Below are 15668 nucleotides of genomic sequence, written 5' to 3'. Positions count from 1 at the left end.
TAAAACTATAATGGTACTTTGTAGAGCACATATCAACCCCCAAGGCCCAAAACACCCCTTAAAATCAAACTGCACCAAATTTCACACACTCATAAATATCATTCCCTTTTTTTTCATCAATATCCATCAATAATTCTCTTTATAATGAAATATTTTTTGAAAAATGCCCTAATGTTAAAGAAAGTGTAGAGAAAAAACTCTTGGATCTGCCCCCTGATCTGGATCCAGGTTCAAACTGATTGGGTTCTTCCTGATCCATAACACATTCTTCCACCAAGTTTCGTGACTGTCCGTCCAGTATTGTTTAGCGTAATCTTTCTTACAATGAAAAGAAATGAACAGAGATGAAAACGCAACCTACTCTGCCGAGGTTTTTTTATGGTTGTGTCCTTGATTACATTTTTCTATAAAAAAAAATACATGATTGATACATTATTAGATTCATATGGGGTTAATAAATGATTTATACTTAATTATTTGTTGAATATGACTTGTAATACTGTGACACGAGTTACTGTTTATATCTCTTCAGTTCAAATGTCTCTATATCCAAATTTAAAAATATGTTGAAGTTACCAGGCTGTTTTGTGTCTGTGCTGCCTCATATACACACCTACTATTCAAATGAAAGAGTCATATGATATTTTACATTTCACCTGCTCTTAATTTTCTGTTGATTTTGTCCTTTAATCCAATATCTTGATTACCTCTCCACCATGGATTGATAAGGACATCAATATAAAATGTAAATACTTGAGCATGTTTGCCCATGGCTCCACATTTAGAGCATTTTTCTGCTCAGTCACATCTCCAGCTATGACTCGGCTTGTCGGGGCAGCTCGGGATCTGTGGCTTTTGACACGAGGTGCACAGACTCAACTCGTGACAAACGTGTATTGTCCCTTCTAGCATGACTGAGTCCTGGAATATACGCATTTGCGTAGCAGGGCGAGTGCGGTGGCATTGACTCAACACAGACATTTGCCAACTCTGGTGTGTTGAGAGCAGTTTCCCACCAGTGCACAAGCTGATTCCTATCCAGGTGTGGGTCAGACGTCGTCTCTCGGCTGCCAGGTTTGAATATGTTGAAACTTACAGTCATCTCTCTCAGCCGTGCCAGTCTGTCTGCGAGACAGGGGAAAGGTGGGGCCCCTGGAGAGCCCCTCAGCGAAGTGCTGTGGAGGTCATACCTCGACCTCCCTGCCTACAGCAACCCTCAGGATGCCAAACCAGCACATGACAGGAGGGAGGGCCTGCACACAGATGTCTTACTTTATTGTAAGAAAAAGTAAATAGATCACATGGTGTAAAACTCAGTTTATCGGTTTGACATCATCAGAAACTTTCCATTATCATTCTTTACAAATATGAAAACAACGTTGGAAACTAATTGTGTTATGTCATCATTGTTACACAGGGTTCTCTGAAGTGATGCCCCATTCTGATTCACACACACACACACACACACACTCTCTCTTTTCTCTCTCTCTCTCTCTCTCTCTCTCTCTCTCTCTCTCTCATCCTCTCAGACAGAGCAGAGCTGGCCGATCCTCTCCAGACAGCAGTGATTGTGAGATGCCATGCGTTACCTCGGTGAGAAAACCACGGCTCAGACTGAAAACACTGGTGAAATCTTCAGACACGATCAACTGGAAAATACTAGTTGTCAATTTTTTCATCTACAGCAGCAGTTATCTGTCACCTGTGCTGGAATGATGATCTTTCTTCCTGTCAAGTGCAGCTCTTCATATATGTTGTGGTTCTGTGGTTGCTTTGATTTTTTATTTTCTTCTTCTGTTCAATTCTTTGCTGATTTTGTTAAAACACATCCTTTTCCTGTAGGAACATGTTCTCTACTGTCGTCTAAGAAACCTTGCAGTGGGAAACTTACATTCACACTGTATATATGTAACTAGAACAGCGCGTACCTCTGCCAAGGCCAAACAGTCCCTGTATAAAACCACAGAATTCACAAGATCCAGATTTTTATTTCGATCTGCACCAAATTTCTCACACTCATGAATATCAGTCTCCTAATAACGTCTGATTTTTTTATTCAAGATCCATGAATCATTCTCTGGGAAAATGGTTAAGTCGTTGAAGGTTGCCCAATCTCACAATGTTGAAGAAAAAATAATTTCCTGGATCCATTATTGAGATTTTCCTTGATACTTAACACATTCTGCCACCAAGATTCGTGGAACCAATGAAATTAATAGGTACGATATTAATGGGCTAATTGTACACAAGAGTTGTCCAAATATACCAAAAAGTTTTTTTTAGGTCATTAACACACAAAAAAACACACCTGTCAATCTATAACCACAAATCTCATTATTTAAATTGGTGCCAAACAACAATATAGGTTTTTGGTTTAGGGCAATTTTGTCATATAATAATAATACATTTTGTTTATAGGCGCCTTTCACAGCACTCAAGGTCACCTTACAAGGCAGAGATAAAAACAGAAACATAACTATGTATCAAAAAGATCAATAAAAGGATCAGTGAATTAAACATGTAGGTTGGCCAAATGGAAAACTATCAAACTGAATATGCAAAACATAATGGAGGGGTTTGATATGGGTTAGGGACGAACGTTAGGGTCTGGAGGGAACTTTCTTTAAGATTGCAAGATTTTTCAACTTTTGCATTGATTTCTTAGTAAGGAATTTATAGATCTTGATGAAAAAAACTCTACTGAGTGACGCCCTAGTTCAAAAATACGGCCTTATATGGTCATCAGGATGTTCTCACTTCCAGATTCCCACTTAACACACAATGATATAGTGGACTGACTCTGAGTGCTGGTTTCTGTTTAAATTATTAGTGTTGTGAAATCAAACCCACTTTGGTCAGAGCTTACACATTGTTTTCAATGAAAGGGTCAAGACGAGTGGAAAAGAGAACACTTCCTCTTTCTGGAAATTTGGTTTTGTTTTAATTTTTCTTCACCCTGGGCCTGATCATTCAGCGGGAAAGGCTGTTATTGATCTGTTTTATTTGAATTTGGCATTGGGTGGGGATTGAATGGATTTTGGAAGGGGGAGGAACATCCAAAGAACATATTAATGAAGATGAAGAGGGCCTTGACTTTGTATCAAACAAAGTAAGATTTATCCCTCCTTCTCAAACTGAAAATATTTGTACAGGCTTTGTTTAATTGGGATCATTCAAAACACAAATATTGGAACTGTGGAAGAGCCTGTAATCAGCCATGTCAGTTTTAGTTATTGATACTTCTACGATAATGATTCCCTCCAATTTGTTTTCTCCCCCTGTCTCAAAACCATTGCTCTGAAAATGTGGCATCCAGTCATAACATAACAGCCACACATCAACTTAACCAGAAAACAGGCGACTAAGAAAGTAAACACTTGTTGATAGGGTGCTGAAGTCTGAGTCATCAATTTTACAGCAACTCTTAAAGACGCAAACACATCACGGATTAACACAATTCAACCTTAAATAGAGTGTTATCAACACCGGTCTGAATAGCATGACTGTGCTCCATCAGAAAGCACTGATGAATGATATTGTTACACGAGCCCCTGTCATTCCTGTAATGATACTATTCACATCGTCCCACTCTGACTAATCAAGTGACTGAAGAATCGTCTTGGAGTAGTTTCAGTGCATACCTGAGTCAGGAATCAGTCAGTCAGTCAGGAGGCTTGACTTGACAGCGATGTGTGCACATTCACATGTTATTAGAAGACACTGACCACGTGTTTGGCCCATTTTTGTTTGTAAAATACTCATATCAATGGACTGTGGTGCAGCTGAGGCCTCAGTTACTGAAGGTGACATATGAGCAACACAGAAAGTCAATTTGACTTCCTAATGCAGGGCGGCTCTATTTTACTCTTCTGCGTGAGTTCTGTTTTATATATGACTAAGTCAGTTTGCTTTTGCTTTTGAGCGATTGCATAGGCCCGTATGCATATGCCTTGAGTGCGAGGCTGGCTACTTACAGTAAGTTAAGACACAGCAGGGCCGCTGCTGGTAAGTCATGTATATAGGTCACGTTTGAGGTTAAAGCATCAGCCTGTTGAGTTTGCACCTATGGTTTGCACTCGAGGGGTTCCCCATGTACAGACTGCTGCTCTGTGGGATGTGACATTTTCACTGCTCTACCTGCTTTTAATTAATGGCACGGGATAGCAGCAGCAAGATAAAACAAAGGAGACATGCTTTATCAGTTAGTTTTTTATTCAGCTTTAAATACATAAAATGTAATAAAAAATACATACAATAAATATATCAGCTTAATAAGACAGTTTTTATAAGACTGCAACTTCATGTGTGAAAGACACAATATGGTCCTAAACTAGTACTTGTCCCCAGGACAAAAAAGTAAACAGGAGTCTCACAACAACAAAGACTTAAGTTCAGCAGAGTCACAGAAGAAAATCTATATCCGTCAACATGCATACCCACTAACAAATCATGGAATGGATGGAAATGAGTTCAAGAGTCGATAGGCAACTTTTTTTTTCCTGAGCTGAACAATGTCACATTTGATCTTGTCTTCAGGCGGAGACCTCATTGTTTCGCTGCCGTTTCGAGGCCAGGTATTTCTCAATGTAGTTAAACAGCAGCTCCAGCTCGCCCATGGCCTTATATAGACCTTTGTTCTCCATCTGGGGCCAAACACATGAGTCAGTTAAATAAAATGTCAAAAACAATCAAGCACATATATGCACTGTACATATTTTACAATCAAAGATGAAATCTTGACTCTCACCTGAGTGTAAGTAGAGTTTAAGTCTTTGATGTCAAACTGTTTCTTGCATGAGAAGTAGTGTCTCTGTAAGAGGAACAATAAAAAAGAGATGATGTTACAACAGGAATTGCCAACAGTCTGTAGATGATCATGACCTGAATTAACCCAAAACAACGCAGTGAATAAAGTGGCTCTTGTAAATAAACAAGGGGCCTTGGTTGTGTATTAGTGTCTTTCAATCCATCAGAGGAGCAAATCGTTGCAGCAGGAAACACTTGAAGAGCAGCCAGCCTTCCCATCTCTTCCTCTTTCTAAAGAACTGGATGATGCACTGTTATGCACGCTGCTGCTGTCAAAGGCAGGATTATGATCTGTGAGCCATCACCCACCTCCTCCCCGTTATGTCACAGTCAGCTCTATGCCTGCATCATAATTTGCTGGGGGATGTTTTAACAAATTTTGGATGAAGTCCAAAGGAGGAAGTGGTTTGAATGGTTTGGCATTGGCGAACAGGAGGTCAAGAGCTTTAAGTGACAACTAATCACATGTTTTCCTGAAAGGCTGCGACAGCCAGAGCTCGGCTGGTAACGCATGAATACTTGTGTCCAACAATTTTGAACTTTTAAACAGTTTTATCAGGATTCTCCAGGACCATTATTTAACTTTTTCATTTCTGGGACTCGACTGGAAATCAACTACACAGCAGAGATTTTGTGTTAGCTTCCTGGGACAAATGCGCCGCTGACATTGCGCACCGAGCCTTCACTGCGCGTAATCCGTGCGTAATTACAACTTTTACGCTCCGCACTCGTCGGGTACTCACACATTTGGTGACATCTTCCTTGAGCTCGTCGAAGATTTGCTGTATGGACTCCACGTGAGGCTTCAGGTCCTTGGTTTCCTCCGTCACTCCGGCCATGGCTGTGGGCAGCACCGTGCTCAGGTAGAAGTCCAGGATGCTGTCCATGGCGTGGCACGCAAACGGGCTCTGAAGTAAACATCAGCCTGGTTACATGACGCTGTCAAGGCGAGCAGGATGCTTTTTTTTTTTTTAAGGCTTTGTGTGTTTAACAACTTACTTTGAAAGACTCCTCCACGCTCTGATCCAGCAGCGCCGTGTCTAGGTCATCGTTTGCCTCCTGCAAACAGAAAACAAGATTGAGATGAGTGAACTGAGAGACTGAGTCAGCAGCAGACACCCAGAGGTGCAGAGCGCACAGCATCACCTGCAGACTGACAGGCCACGTGGCCGCAGGGAGGTGATGCAGTGCACGGAGCTGTCCTGCAGAGGCAAATGCTGAGTTTACTCACGTAGAAGTCTCTGATGTGGTAATAGTCCTCTCTGAGCCTCCTGAGTCTGACAGGGAAGCCCTCCACGAAACGGCAGCAATGGTTATTGCACATGGGACTCGTCCAGGCAGAGCTGAGGAGAGACAGGAGAACCAGGGACAGGAGGAGAGACCAAGGAGCCATGCTGCTGCACAAAAGTCAAAAGTCTGGCTGGAGAGAAGAAATTGGGCCACAAGGAGTGCAGATGCTGCTGGCTGGACAGAGGTGAGGTCTTCTGAGAAGAGGTCTTCTTGGTGTGGTGCAGCTCCGAGGAGGTAAGTGCATCTTGGTGTGATCGAGTGTCTTTATTTATAAGACAAGATACCTGGGAGGAGACTGACTGGAAGACAAACGGTTAAACATGCTTCTTTCATGTGGGGTACTTTTTTTTTCAGAATCACATACATATGGGTTACTCCTCCCATGAGACAGGTTGGTAATGTACAGCAAGAAAAAGGAAAGAAAACCTGACAAAGTGGAATTTTGACATTGCATCATTCTGTTATCATAACTTGAAACACTCACACAATATTCAGATTATTTTCCTTTTAATGCACAATATCATATTTTCTGATTTTACTCGGATTTTATTACTTAATTACCTATATATTTATTTTCTATTTATTTCTATTCTGTTTACTTTTATTTTTTTCATTTTGCTATTTGAATTTCAATCTTTTTTTTTTATAACTTCTACCCTTAGTGTTTCCTTGTTGGTATCATCTGGAGTGGTGCAGGTGTGTGTTGGCCGGGGGGCACTCGCTTGGGTTACAAGAAGAGCTGACTGGTGGGTGGTTATATGTAAATGAACCACAGAGGTCACGTAACTGGGACCCCCAGTTGTTGGTTGGGACTGTAGAAGCCTCTTGGATGGGAGGTGTTATCAGTGCAGCACAGTCACATTGTCTTTATCCACTAAACTGCCACAACTGAGACTTGTAACTTGTGTATCTGAAATTCTGATTCAAAAGTTTGTAGGCTATTTAAAACTTGCAAGTGACATAATGTTATAGCTTGAACGACCACAATAGCAGAGGAAATCGTCTCACTCAGAGAGAAGTAATATTATGCTGTGGTTTGAGATTGATGACGCTGTGGATTCCCTCAACATACGTAATACAACTGAATGAAACATCAATTTGTGAGTAGGAGACAGGAGTCATGGTGTTAATTCTCTTCACCATGACTCTTAACAAATTCCATTATCTTCGTCAGAGAGAAAATAGTTGCTGATGTTTGAAAATCAGTTTTTAGGGTGTGTATGTGTGAAACCTCATCGAGCTATGTTGGTTTGATAATCTTTGATAAACCCCAGTAGTGGAAGTGTACAGGGAATGTCCACTTCCGTCCGCACTGCATCTCAATCTACTGCACAATTTACATTTTCATGTTGGGCAACATCGGATATTTTGAAAACTGCTGCAGGGAAAATTATCCCAAGTGATTATTGCTCCACATTATGTGAAAATAAACTTCCACACGATTTGTCACAGTTCAGGTTAGGGTTCATTTTTTGAAACGTGGGTCACATGAAGAGAGCACAATGTGCTGTATACAGAATTAGAATAAAAGTAAAGCCATGATACAGTCAGTACCACCCAGACAAACAAAGACCAATATGAACAATTCATGCACCAACAAGAGGTTTAATAACAAAATTATTTCTTGAAAGGGCCCTGTCGTATGAAAGATTGAAAATGCCCAAATAAAATAAGTGTATATATACAATGCACATTCTAATTTATTTCCCTCTTATGCACTGTATTGGTCATAATTATTATTAACTTTTTGTCTAAAAGGAACTATTTGTCATTGTAACATGAATTTCCATGCTGGTAAATGAATGGCACTACTAAATGAATGGCACTGTTACTGCAGGGTCTTCTCTTTAATGGGGAGCCATTCAAATAATTCCTTAACAGAACTACCAGTGATAGTACATTTAGGGACCTCCACTTGAAAACTAATGGCAGTTCTTTGTATTTAGTTTTGGCAGGTCTATACTGCTCCCTCCTGGACAACAGTGACATGTAATACGCTGCTTCATTTAGTCAGGTGCATATATTCTTAAGACATGATGCTAAGCTTGTAGTAAACAGGCGCATAAAAAAAGCAATCTCTTCTTGAGGCTGAATTTCAAAAGTCATGACAGTTTATCTTGAGCAAATTGGAATATTACATCAGATACAGTTGTTTATTGGAGTTAAGCTTATATGTAATTTGTAAATATTATTATTATTATTATTATTATTATTATTATTGAACTTTCAAAAATGATAACAAGTCAAAAGAAGTCAAATCACAAGAAACAAAAAGCACTTTTTTAAAGTGACAAGGCCTCGACAGTAAAACCTTGTTCCAACAGTAAATACAAACAACATAAACTACGACAACTGTCACGCTAAACAAAATGGTGAAGGGAGATGGTGACAGTTTTAGATGGAGAGAAGAACAAAGTCACTGAGTTTCTCCCCAGAGAATTACGTAAATTGCAAAATCTGTGTTACTTCAGGCGGAAGGAAATGCAACAATATGCAGAACATGAGGTTACTGTCTGTGCACATGCAAATTAAAGCAGCCAATGAGTGTTGGTTTGTATGCCAGCGGGTTAATGGATTTAGCAACTTAATATGTGACAACAACGACATTTCATTTGCAAACTTGTTATAGTTGTCATGATGATTTAGGAAAGTGCGGTATTTTTGTGCGCGTGTGTGTTTGTGTGTGTGGGGGGGTTTTCTTCTGTTACTCCTGCTCGGTGTGACTGGGATTGGCTCCAGCTCCCAGCATGACCCTCAAAAGGACAAGCAGTATAGATAATGGGTAGGTGGATGGAACACAGGCCTATTGTACAAACAAACCAGAAACTCAATATGTACATTTGTTTGAAAATGACTCCACTTTACATTATAGATTCAGATTCAGAAAATGAACGTGGTGAAAACTATACTGTTAAATATATATAAGGTGACATGACAGTAAGTGCAAATAAGTGAGACAGTGTCTAATATTCATCTTAAAGGTACATAAAAAAAAAAAGCCAAAATGTGCATATATATTATGTAAATGACTAAAAGACAGGTCTGAAAAACCTGACACACACTGCGCCGTCTCCTTCTGACAACACTGACAGTTTTTAGGAGACTGCATTGTCCTCAAGGTCTCTCTACTTTAACTGGAAAGGAAGAACTAACATTGTCACTCGTGTGTTTGTGTGTGTGAGAGAGAAAGAAAGAGAGAGTAGCCTACACGTCTCTCTGCATTTCACTGTGTAATTTCATGATTTTGTGTGGTTGCAGTTTTAGTTGCATCTGCTCAGTCTGCTGGTATCTCCGTATTTACATGTGACTTTGTTAAGTGAGTCTGAGTTTCTTCTTCTCCAACAACTCCTCATCAACCCCAGTGCACCAGTAGTGACCAGAGAAACTGCTGAGTGATAAAACCAGCGTCCACCCCCTCTTCATGAGGTCTTTCGAAAGCTGTTAACAGAAACCGGGTTTCAGGACGATATGTGGGTGTGTGTGTTACTAATCCAGTCTATCTTGAGATGCTTATTTAAGTTATTTCCTGATTTCCCGAAAAGTCTGTTGCCTCATATGACAATTTGAATTAGCTGTTCTCAAAATCACAGAGAAAGAAACTAGAATGTCACTCAGTAGAGTGCACACCTCTGACAAGGTCTGTGAAGCTCTTATAATAGAAAAAATTATAAAGTAGTCCGATTATTTTAGAACATAGGACAAGATGGAGAATATCACTTGAACGTTCTACCGCACTGATTAATGCCAACCACCAGTTGATGTTAGCGGATGTTCGGGACATATCTTCAGTTGTGTACTATAGCGTCATCAGGGGTTTTGGGGCTTTTGATCACAATGCACCCTCTCCTAAGGCAGGCCCACCGCAGGTTGATCAGACCTGGGTGCATGTCCCTGGCATCTTGGGGCCGAGTTGGGACACATTGTGCAAACTCACACAGCTCAACACCAAATACATCTTATTTCAATAAATTACTTCCTGAGAAATTGAGGAAAATATTGAAAAAGTCCCCGTTTCATAATGTTAAAAAAAGGTTTTAAAAACTGCTGCATCTGCTCCTTTAATCAGATTAGCATCAACATTGAATTCTCTTCCCTCTGTAAATCCCTTCACTATCTTTTGCACAAACCTGCTGACAAGTGAATAAACCAGAATAGCAGTCGGTAGCGCGCGTACCTCCGCCAAAGCCCAACATTCAAAAAACTCACACCAATTGCACACACTCATAAGGCGTTTTTCAGACGTGACCTCGAGAGGAGCTCCCGAGAAGAGAAGTGGTTCCGGACTCTGTCCTGAGTTTGTCTTTCAGACATTCACAGCTCAGCAAGAGATTCTCCGCTACAACACATACATCTCTGGAGCATTCAGGTGAGGGGTTGTGCAGCAGGCGAAGGCAGAATGTCACTTATAAATCCTCTCTTGTCATCTTCGCCAGTGTCTTCTATGGATGTAATGCTTTTTCATCTAGATATATTTGTTATCTTTTTGTGTGTTTAGAAATATCATGAACACGCCCACTCACTCGCCTGCTGTGCTCTCACATCAGCTCCTTCTGACATTAAGCTTTTTCTTAGGGACTGGACGGAGAAGTCAGCAGCAAGTCCGGAGGTTCTCAGTCGGACATTTGCATTCCACCAAGTTTCATAGTTTTTGCATAATGCTGCACAAAAACCATCAAACAAGGCTTTTTTACCAAGGTGGAGGTTGTTTGTAAATTTCAGTCAATAGTACCAAAGCTTTGCAAAGTGTAGATTTCCAACAAGATGAGAATGAAGTGTGTGTTTCATTTGTCTATTTCTTTCTCTGTGTGAATGCTCTGCAGGAGACCAAAAATCATTGTGCACTCTCACTGCTACTTCTGATCAAACTTTTTTCTTCAGCCACCTCTGCCAGGAAACTGTGTCCGTCTCCGTTTCTCCACGAAATGGAGCCAAAGCTGAATCAGTCACATCTTATCTTGCAGGTTTCACTTTGTCGTTGATCAGTGAATAACAGTAAGAGGAAGTCACCTGATCTCGAGATGATTAGGTGCAAACCCTTGAATCTCTCCTCCTGCCCCTTTACCTCCTAAACTTGGTTTCTGATGATGTCACTAAGTGTTCCGAAATGTGTGCAGTCAGAACTTCTCCTGAAACCTGACTCATATCCACTTGATTCAACCATCTTTGATGCATGAATCACTGAACCAGCACCAGATCATATTGAATTTAAATTACAAATTGAAGAGAGAGGTTGTATCGACTTGTGGACCTGATAAGCTGCACGACTGACTGTGGTTCCTCCGCCTCATGCGTCACAGTTTCTCTGTATGTGTGTATGCAGTTTTTGTCTGCATGGTGTTACCTTTAGAGGAAATCATATGTCTTTACAAACAGATACACCACAAGATTCTCTTTCGCTTTTACCCCCGTTGTCTTTGTTGCATTGAATTCTTCACACGTCCGTTTCTGTTATTGTTTGTGTCGAGCGACTGTTGTGAACATGATCATAAATAATAGTCACAAATTGTGAGTGTGCTCGTGATTGTTTTATACATTAAAGTTATAAAGAAAAGAGGAAACTATGATCTTATTACACCAGGGTGCCCAACCATCCAACCACCCACCTCACATGTAAGATGATGCTGTGCCTGTGACATATGTCATTGGATTGAAAAAGCATCATTCTTGTCTCATCTGTGACTCCTCCGGACTTCACATGAATACTGTGCTCATTTAATTTCATCATTTCCTCCCTGTTTTCACATCATGGCAAATGTGAGCTGTACTCTGATTGGAATATTACATTTTTTGACAACTTCTTTTAAACCAGTGTGTATCTGTGGTAGATCTTTTAACACAAGTGTGATGGAAACGGGTGGACTTAAAACATGGCATGCAAATGTGACCGTAAATACCTCCTTAAAGCAAAAATGTGAGACTTCCTCCGAAACCTTATCATGTCTGCAGAGCTGAGCCAGCAACAGTAGATGAATGTGTCGCTGTGAACTAAAACTAAAGTAGCCCTGGCCTTGTGCTGACCAAGTATCTTTCTGGGAGGAGATGAAACTTGAAAATTCCCTCTGCACACAGAGTTCAGTCTGACCTGTGCATTCTTAGTAATGTCAATCTGAGTAGCTGAAGTCATTTCGGTTCAATTTGAAAACACATTATTTCCACACTGTTTGTTGTGCATTTGGATGAAAGTGCGTAAGCACATGCGTACATATGGCCATTCCCAGATGTGCCTGTGATGGTGTTAACCACACTTATGTAACCACTGCTCATCTCGACAGCTCATGTTTTCCTTTGATCTTAAACATCTGAATGCTGATGTTTAAGATCTCAATGCTAATAGTTTGATTGATTTTTGTTCACATGTTGTTTTAGGTTCTTGGTCTGCTGATGTTGAGATGTGAATCGGGGTAGAACCTGATTTGTTTGAACGAATGAAACAAGTATAATCCTCCTGTCTGATCACAATGCTGCTACTGCTGCTGAATATGAACTTGGCCGTGTTACACCTGCTCAGATATATTGACAAAGAACACTGAGTTCTCATTGATCACCAGTAGTGCGTCAAAATGCTGAGCACTCGTCATGGGTGCTGCACTTTTTTTAGATCTGTCCGATGCCTTTGATGCTTTTGATGCTGTTGATTATGATATGGTAAAAAAAAAAGCAGTTTTTCCATGATGACTCTCATTACAGCTAGTTAGACTATAGACCATGTATAAAGATGGATGACATATCTCCACTTCCTCCCACTATCCAGAAAGTTTGTGTGTCTGTGTGATGAGTCACCTAGTCACATCTTCTTAGCCGATTAGCTATATTTTGTTTTCCATTAGATTCAGCAAGTCTTTAGCAACTAGGGGTACATTTCACCAGCAAGGACCATGGCACAAAGATATGTGCTTTCAAGGTTGGAATGGAAGTTGATACATTGGATGTTGAGGAGAAATGAATGGACGTTGACTGAAGGGGCTGAGGTGAAGATGTAGTGGTTCCGTCTCAGGCATCATTCTGCCCAAGCCTATTACAGCCCCCCCCCCCAATACCTATGAAACCTACAAGAGGTGCACCAAACTGAAAAGAAGGGAAGATGGGAAGAGAGGATGAATAGGGAGGTGGGTAAGGATGAGGGTAGGGATGAAGTGATGAGGGAAGTAGGATGAAGGGATGAGGGTGGGAAGTAGGATGAAGGGATGAGCCTGAAGGGATGACTGTAGGGATGAGGGAAGGAGGAATGAGGGGGGAGGTTAGGGATGAGGGAATTCGGACGAAGGGATGAGGATGAAGGGTTGAAGGAAGGGGGATGAGGGGATGAGGGAAGGAGGATGAAGGGATGTGGTTAGGGATGAAGGGATGAGGGAAGGAGGATGAAGGGATGTGGTTAAGGATGAAGGATAGAGGATGAAGGGATGAGAGAAGTAGGATAAAGGGATGTGGGTAAGGATACGCAGGATGAGGAGTGAGGGGTGAAGGGATGAGTTCAAGAATCTGAGACAAACATTCACACCCAGTCATTCCTTTCTACCAGAAGCTGAAGGGCTGGTGATCAGCCTTCCCCTCTGCCGTGGTGTGATCGGTCCAGTGACCCATCGCTCTACTCTTTCTCTTTCTGTTACACTCATGTCCAAACAGTTTGGGAAATGCTCAGAGGGAGTTTAAACCTGGACGGTGGTTTTAGAGTGGCATGGAAGTCAAGTGACAAGAGTGCGTGACAACTAGTCACTTGTTTTCCTGAAAGGCAAAACACTTTTTTTTACTCTAACAAAAAGCAAAACCATTATATGTAGTCACAGGTTACTTGCAAAGATGGTGGCGCAAGTAGTATGAGCCACATAGAGATGATAACAGAATGAGTTTGATACTGACACTGATACTGCTACAGGTTTTTTCTGTTGGCTCAAAACCCTGTGTTTTCATTCACCCCCAGATGGCAACACAGAACATTACTTTTTGTGTTGAAAACCAGACACAGAATAAAAGAGTGATTTTTTTATTAATGTTGAAATTAAAGCATTATCAAAAATATGTCTTTACAGTAGAAGCCGATACATTATATGGTAAAATCGTTGTGATTTTTAATAAATATTAATACTTAAACATCGAACAAAAAATAGAAACACATAATTCAAGTCCAAAATAGAGGCACAGATGTGAAGTTGCAGTTTCGGTGGCAGCTCGGGGATTCACTCTCATCACAAGTTTGTGTCTCATCACGAGTTTGTGTCTCATCACGAGTGTGCATTCTGGCTCAGTCCCTCCAGCCACTCCAGCACAGTGTCCAGCTCTCCCATGGCCTTCTGGGCTCCCTCGTTTGCCTGAAGCTGCTCCGAGAGAATCGGGGAGAAAAGGAGTAGAGTTGGTTTAAACAATTTCATCTGCTTTATGAAAAATATAATAAATGGTAGTTCTCTTAGGACCCTAAACTTATATATGATATTATATGATAGTATATGATATTATATGCTATTATATGATATTATATGATATACATAATATCATATAATATCATATTATACATTTTCGGATTATAACTGATGTAATTTAGATTTACAGCTGCTGAAAAGCAACTCAATTTCTTTACACACACATACATGTAGAGCTTGCACTCTAGCACCCTCTGCAGTCCACTGTAGTGAGTTATTTCGGACACTACATACCTTGATAAACTCAGCATGAAGGGAGTCGATTGTTCTCTGGGTTTCTTCTTCACAGTGGCAGTGCTGAATAGAGCAGAGCACATTTATTAACTTATTAATGTCAACTTATTAAAATGATAAAAAAATCTGGCTTTATTATTGAACAAGTAACTTACACATTTATGTATATCTTTTCTGATAATGACAAAAGCGTTGGCCAGAGTGCTGGAGAAGCGCTGATGCTGTGGATGTGAGGACGCGTAGTTGCTGAACACTCGCTCAACGTAGAAACGCAGCAGAAGATGCAGGAAGCAGCACTTCTGTCCCTCCTGATAAAGACATAGACATAGTTCAGTAATCATATAGCTCACTCAAATACTGTTTATTTAGCTCTGAGCTGTGTGTGTCTTAAAAATATGAATAGTGTGATACAAAGGTGAGGATGGAAAACACATAACCATCACTCACTGACATAAACAATCCAAAGACTCACCGGGACATTTTTGATCAATGATCCATCCAGAAGTTTTACTCCAATCTCATGGTCTCCTGCTAACTGTGAAGATAAAAAACATAATAGATCTCATTAGTCCTCTTAAGTTCCTGCAAATATTCCACTCTCGAAAGAGTCCACCAACACTTGTGAATTGTTTCAATAATGCTTTAGCGTGTTTGTGTGTAAATGATGCAAGGAGCAGCTGTATCTGTTGCTTTGTTTGTTTTAAGTTAGGAACTTTGAGTGAGTGAGTGTGTGTGTGTTTGAGAGAGAGAGAGACTTAAACTCACCACATCTGATCGTATGGCAGAGTAATATTTCCGCAGTTCATGTGTGTGAACATCGACAGAGCAGCTGCCCAGATGAAGGCGTCGGCTCTCCACAGGTTCGCTCAGACAGCTGAGCAGGAGGAGCAGGCAGAGAGAGCAGCTGAGCAGCATCTCCATCAC

At 40.7% G+C, this 15668-nt stretch overlaps 2 protein-coding genes across 2 annotated transcripts; both read right to left on the bottom strand.

The window, feature by feature from the left end:
- Nucleotides 1-4271: 4271 nt before the first annotated feature.
- Nucleotides 4272-6324, bottom strand: il10 (interleukin 10). Its single transcript, XM_035152300.1, has 5 exons — nucleotides 6038-6324; nucleotides 5806-5865; nucleotides 5550-5714; nucleotides 4748-4810; nucleotides 4272-4643 (listed from the first exon to the last, which is right to left on the bottom strand). The coding sequence occupies exons 1-5, from the start codon at nucleotides 6197-6199 to the stop codon at nucleotides 4533-4535; spliced, it is 561 nt and encodes a 186-aa protein (XP_035008191.1). The 5' UTR covers nucleotides 6200-6324; the 3' UTR covers nucleotides 4272-4532.
- A 7920-nt stretch (nucleotides 6325-14244) lies between these two features.
- il19l (interleukin 19 like) lies at nucleotides 14245-15668 on the bottom strand. The gene is made up of 5 exons (XM_035152718.2): nucleotides 15510-15668; nucleotides 15217-15279; nucleotides 14900-15052; nucleotides 14745-14807; nucleotides 14245-14408 (listed from the first exon to the last, which is right to left on the bottom strand). Exons 1-5 carry the CDS (start codon nucleotides 15663-15665, stop codon nucleotides 14316-14318), a joined length of 528 nt encoding a protein of 175 aa, XP_035008609.1. The 5' UTR covers nucleotides 15666-15668; the 3' UTR covers nucleotides 14245-14315.

Source organism: Hippoglossus stenolepis, chromosome 3, assembly GCF_022539355.2.
Source record: "Hippoglossus stenolepis isolate QCI-W04-F060 chromosome 3, HSTE1.2, whole genome shotgun sequence".
In the NCBI taxonomy this organism is placed as follows: Eukaryota; Metazoa; Chordata; class Actinopteri; order Pleuronectiformes; family Pleuronectidae; genus Hippoglossus; species Hippoglossus stenolepis.
Note: the sequence above shows the minus strand (reverse complement) of the source record. Positions and strands in the feature narration are given on the sequence as shown.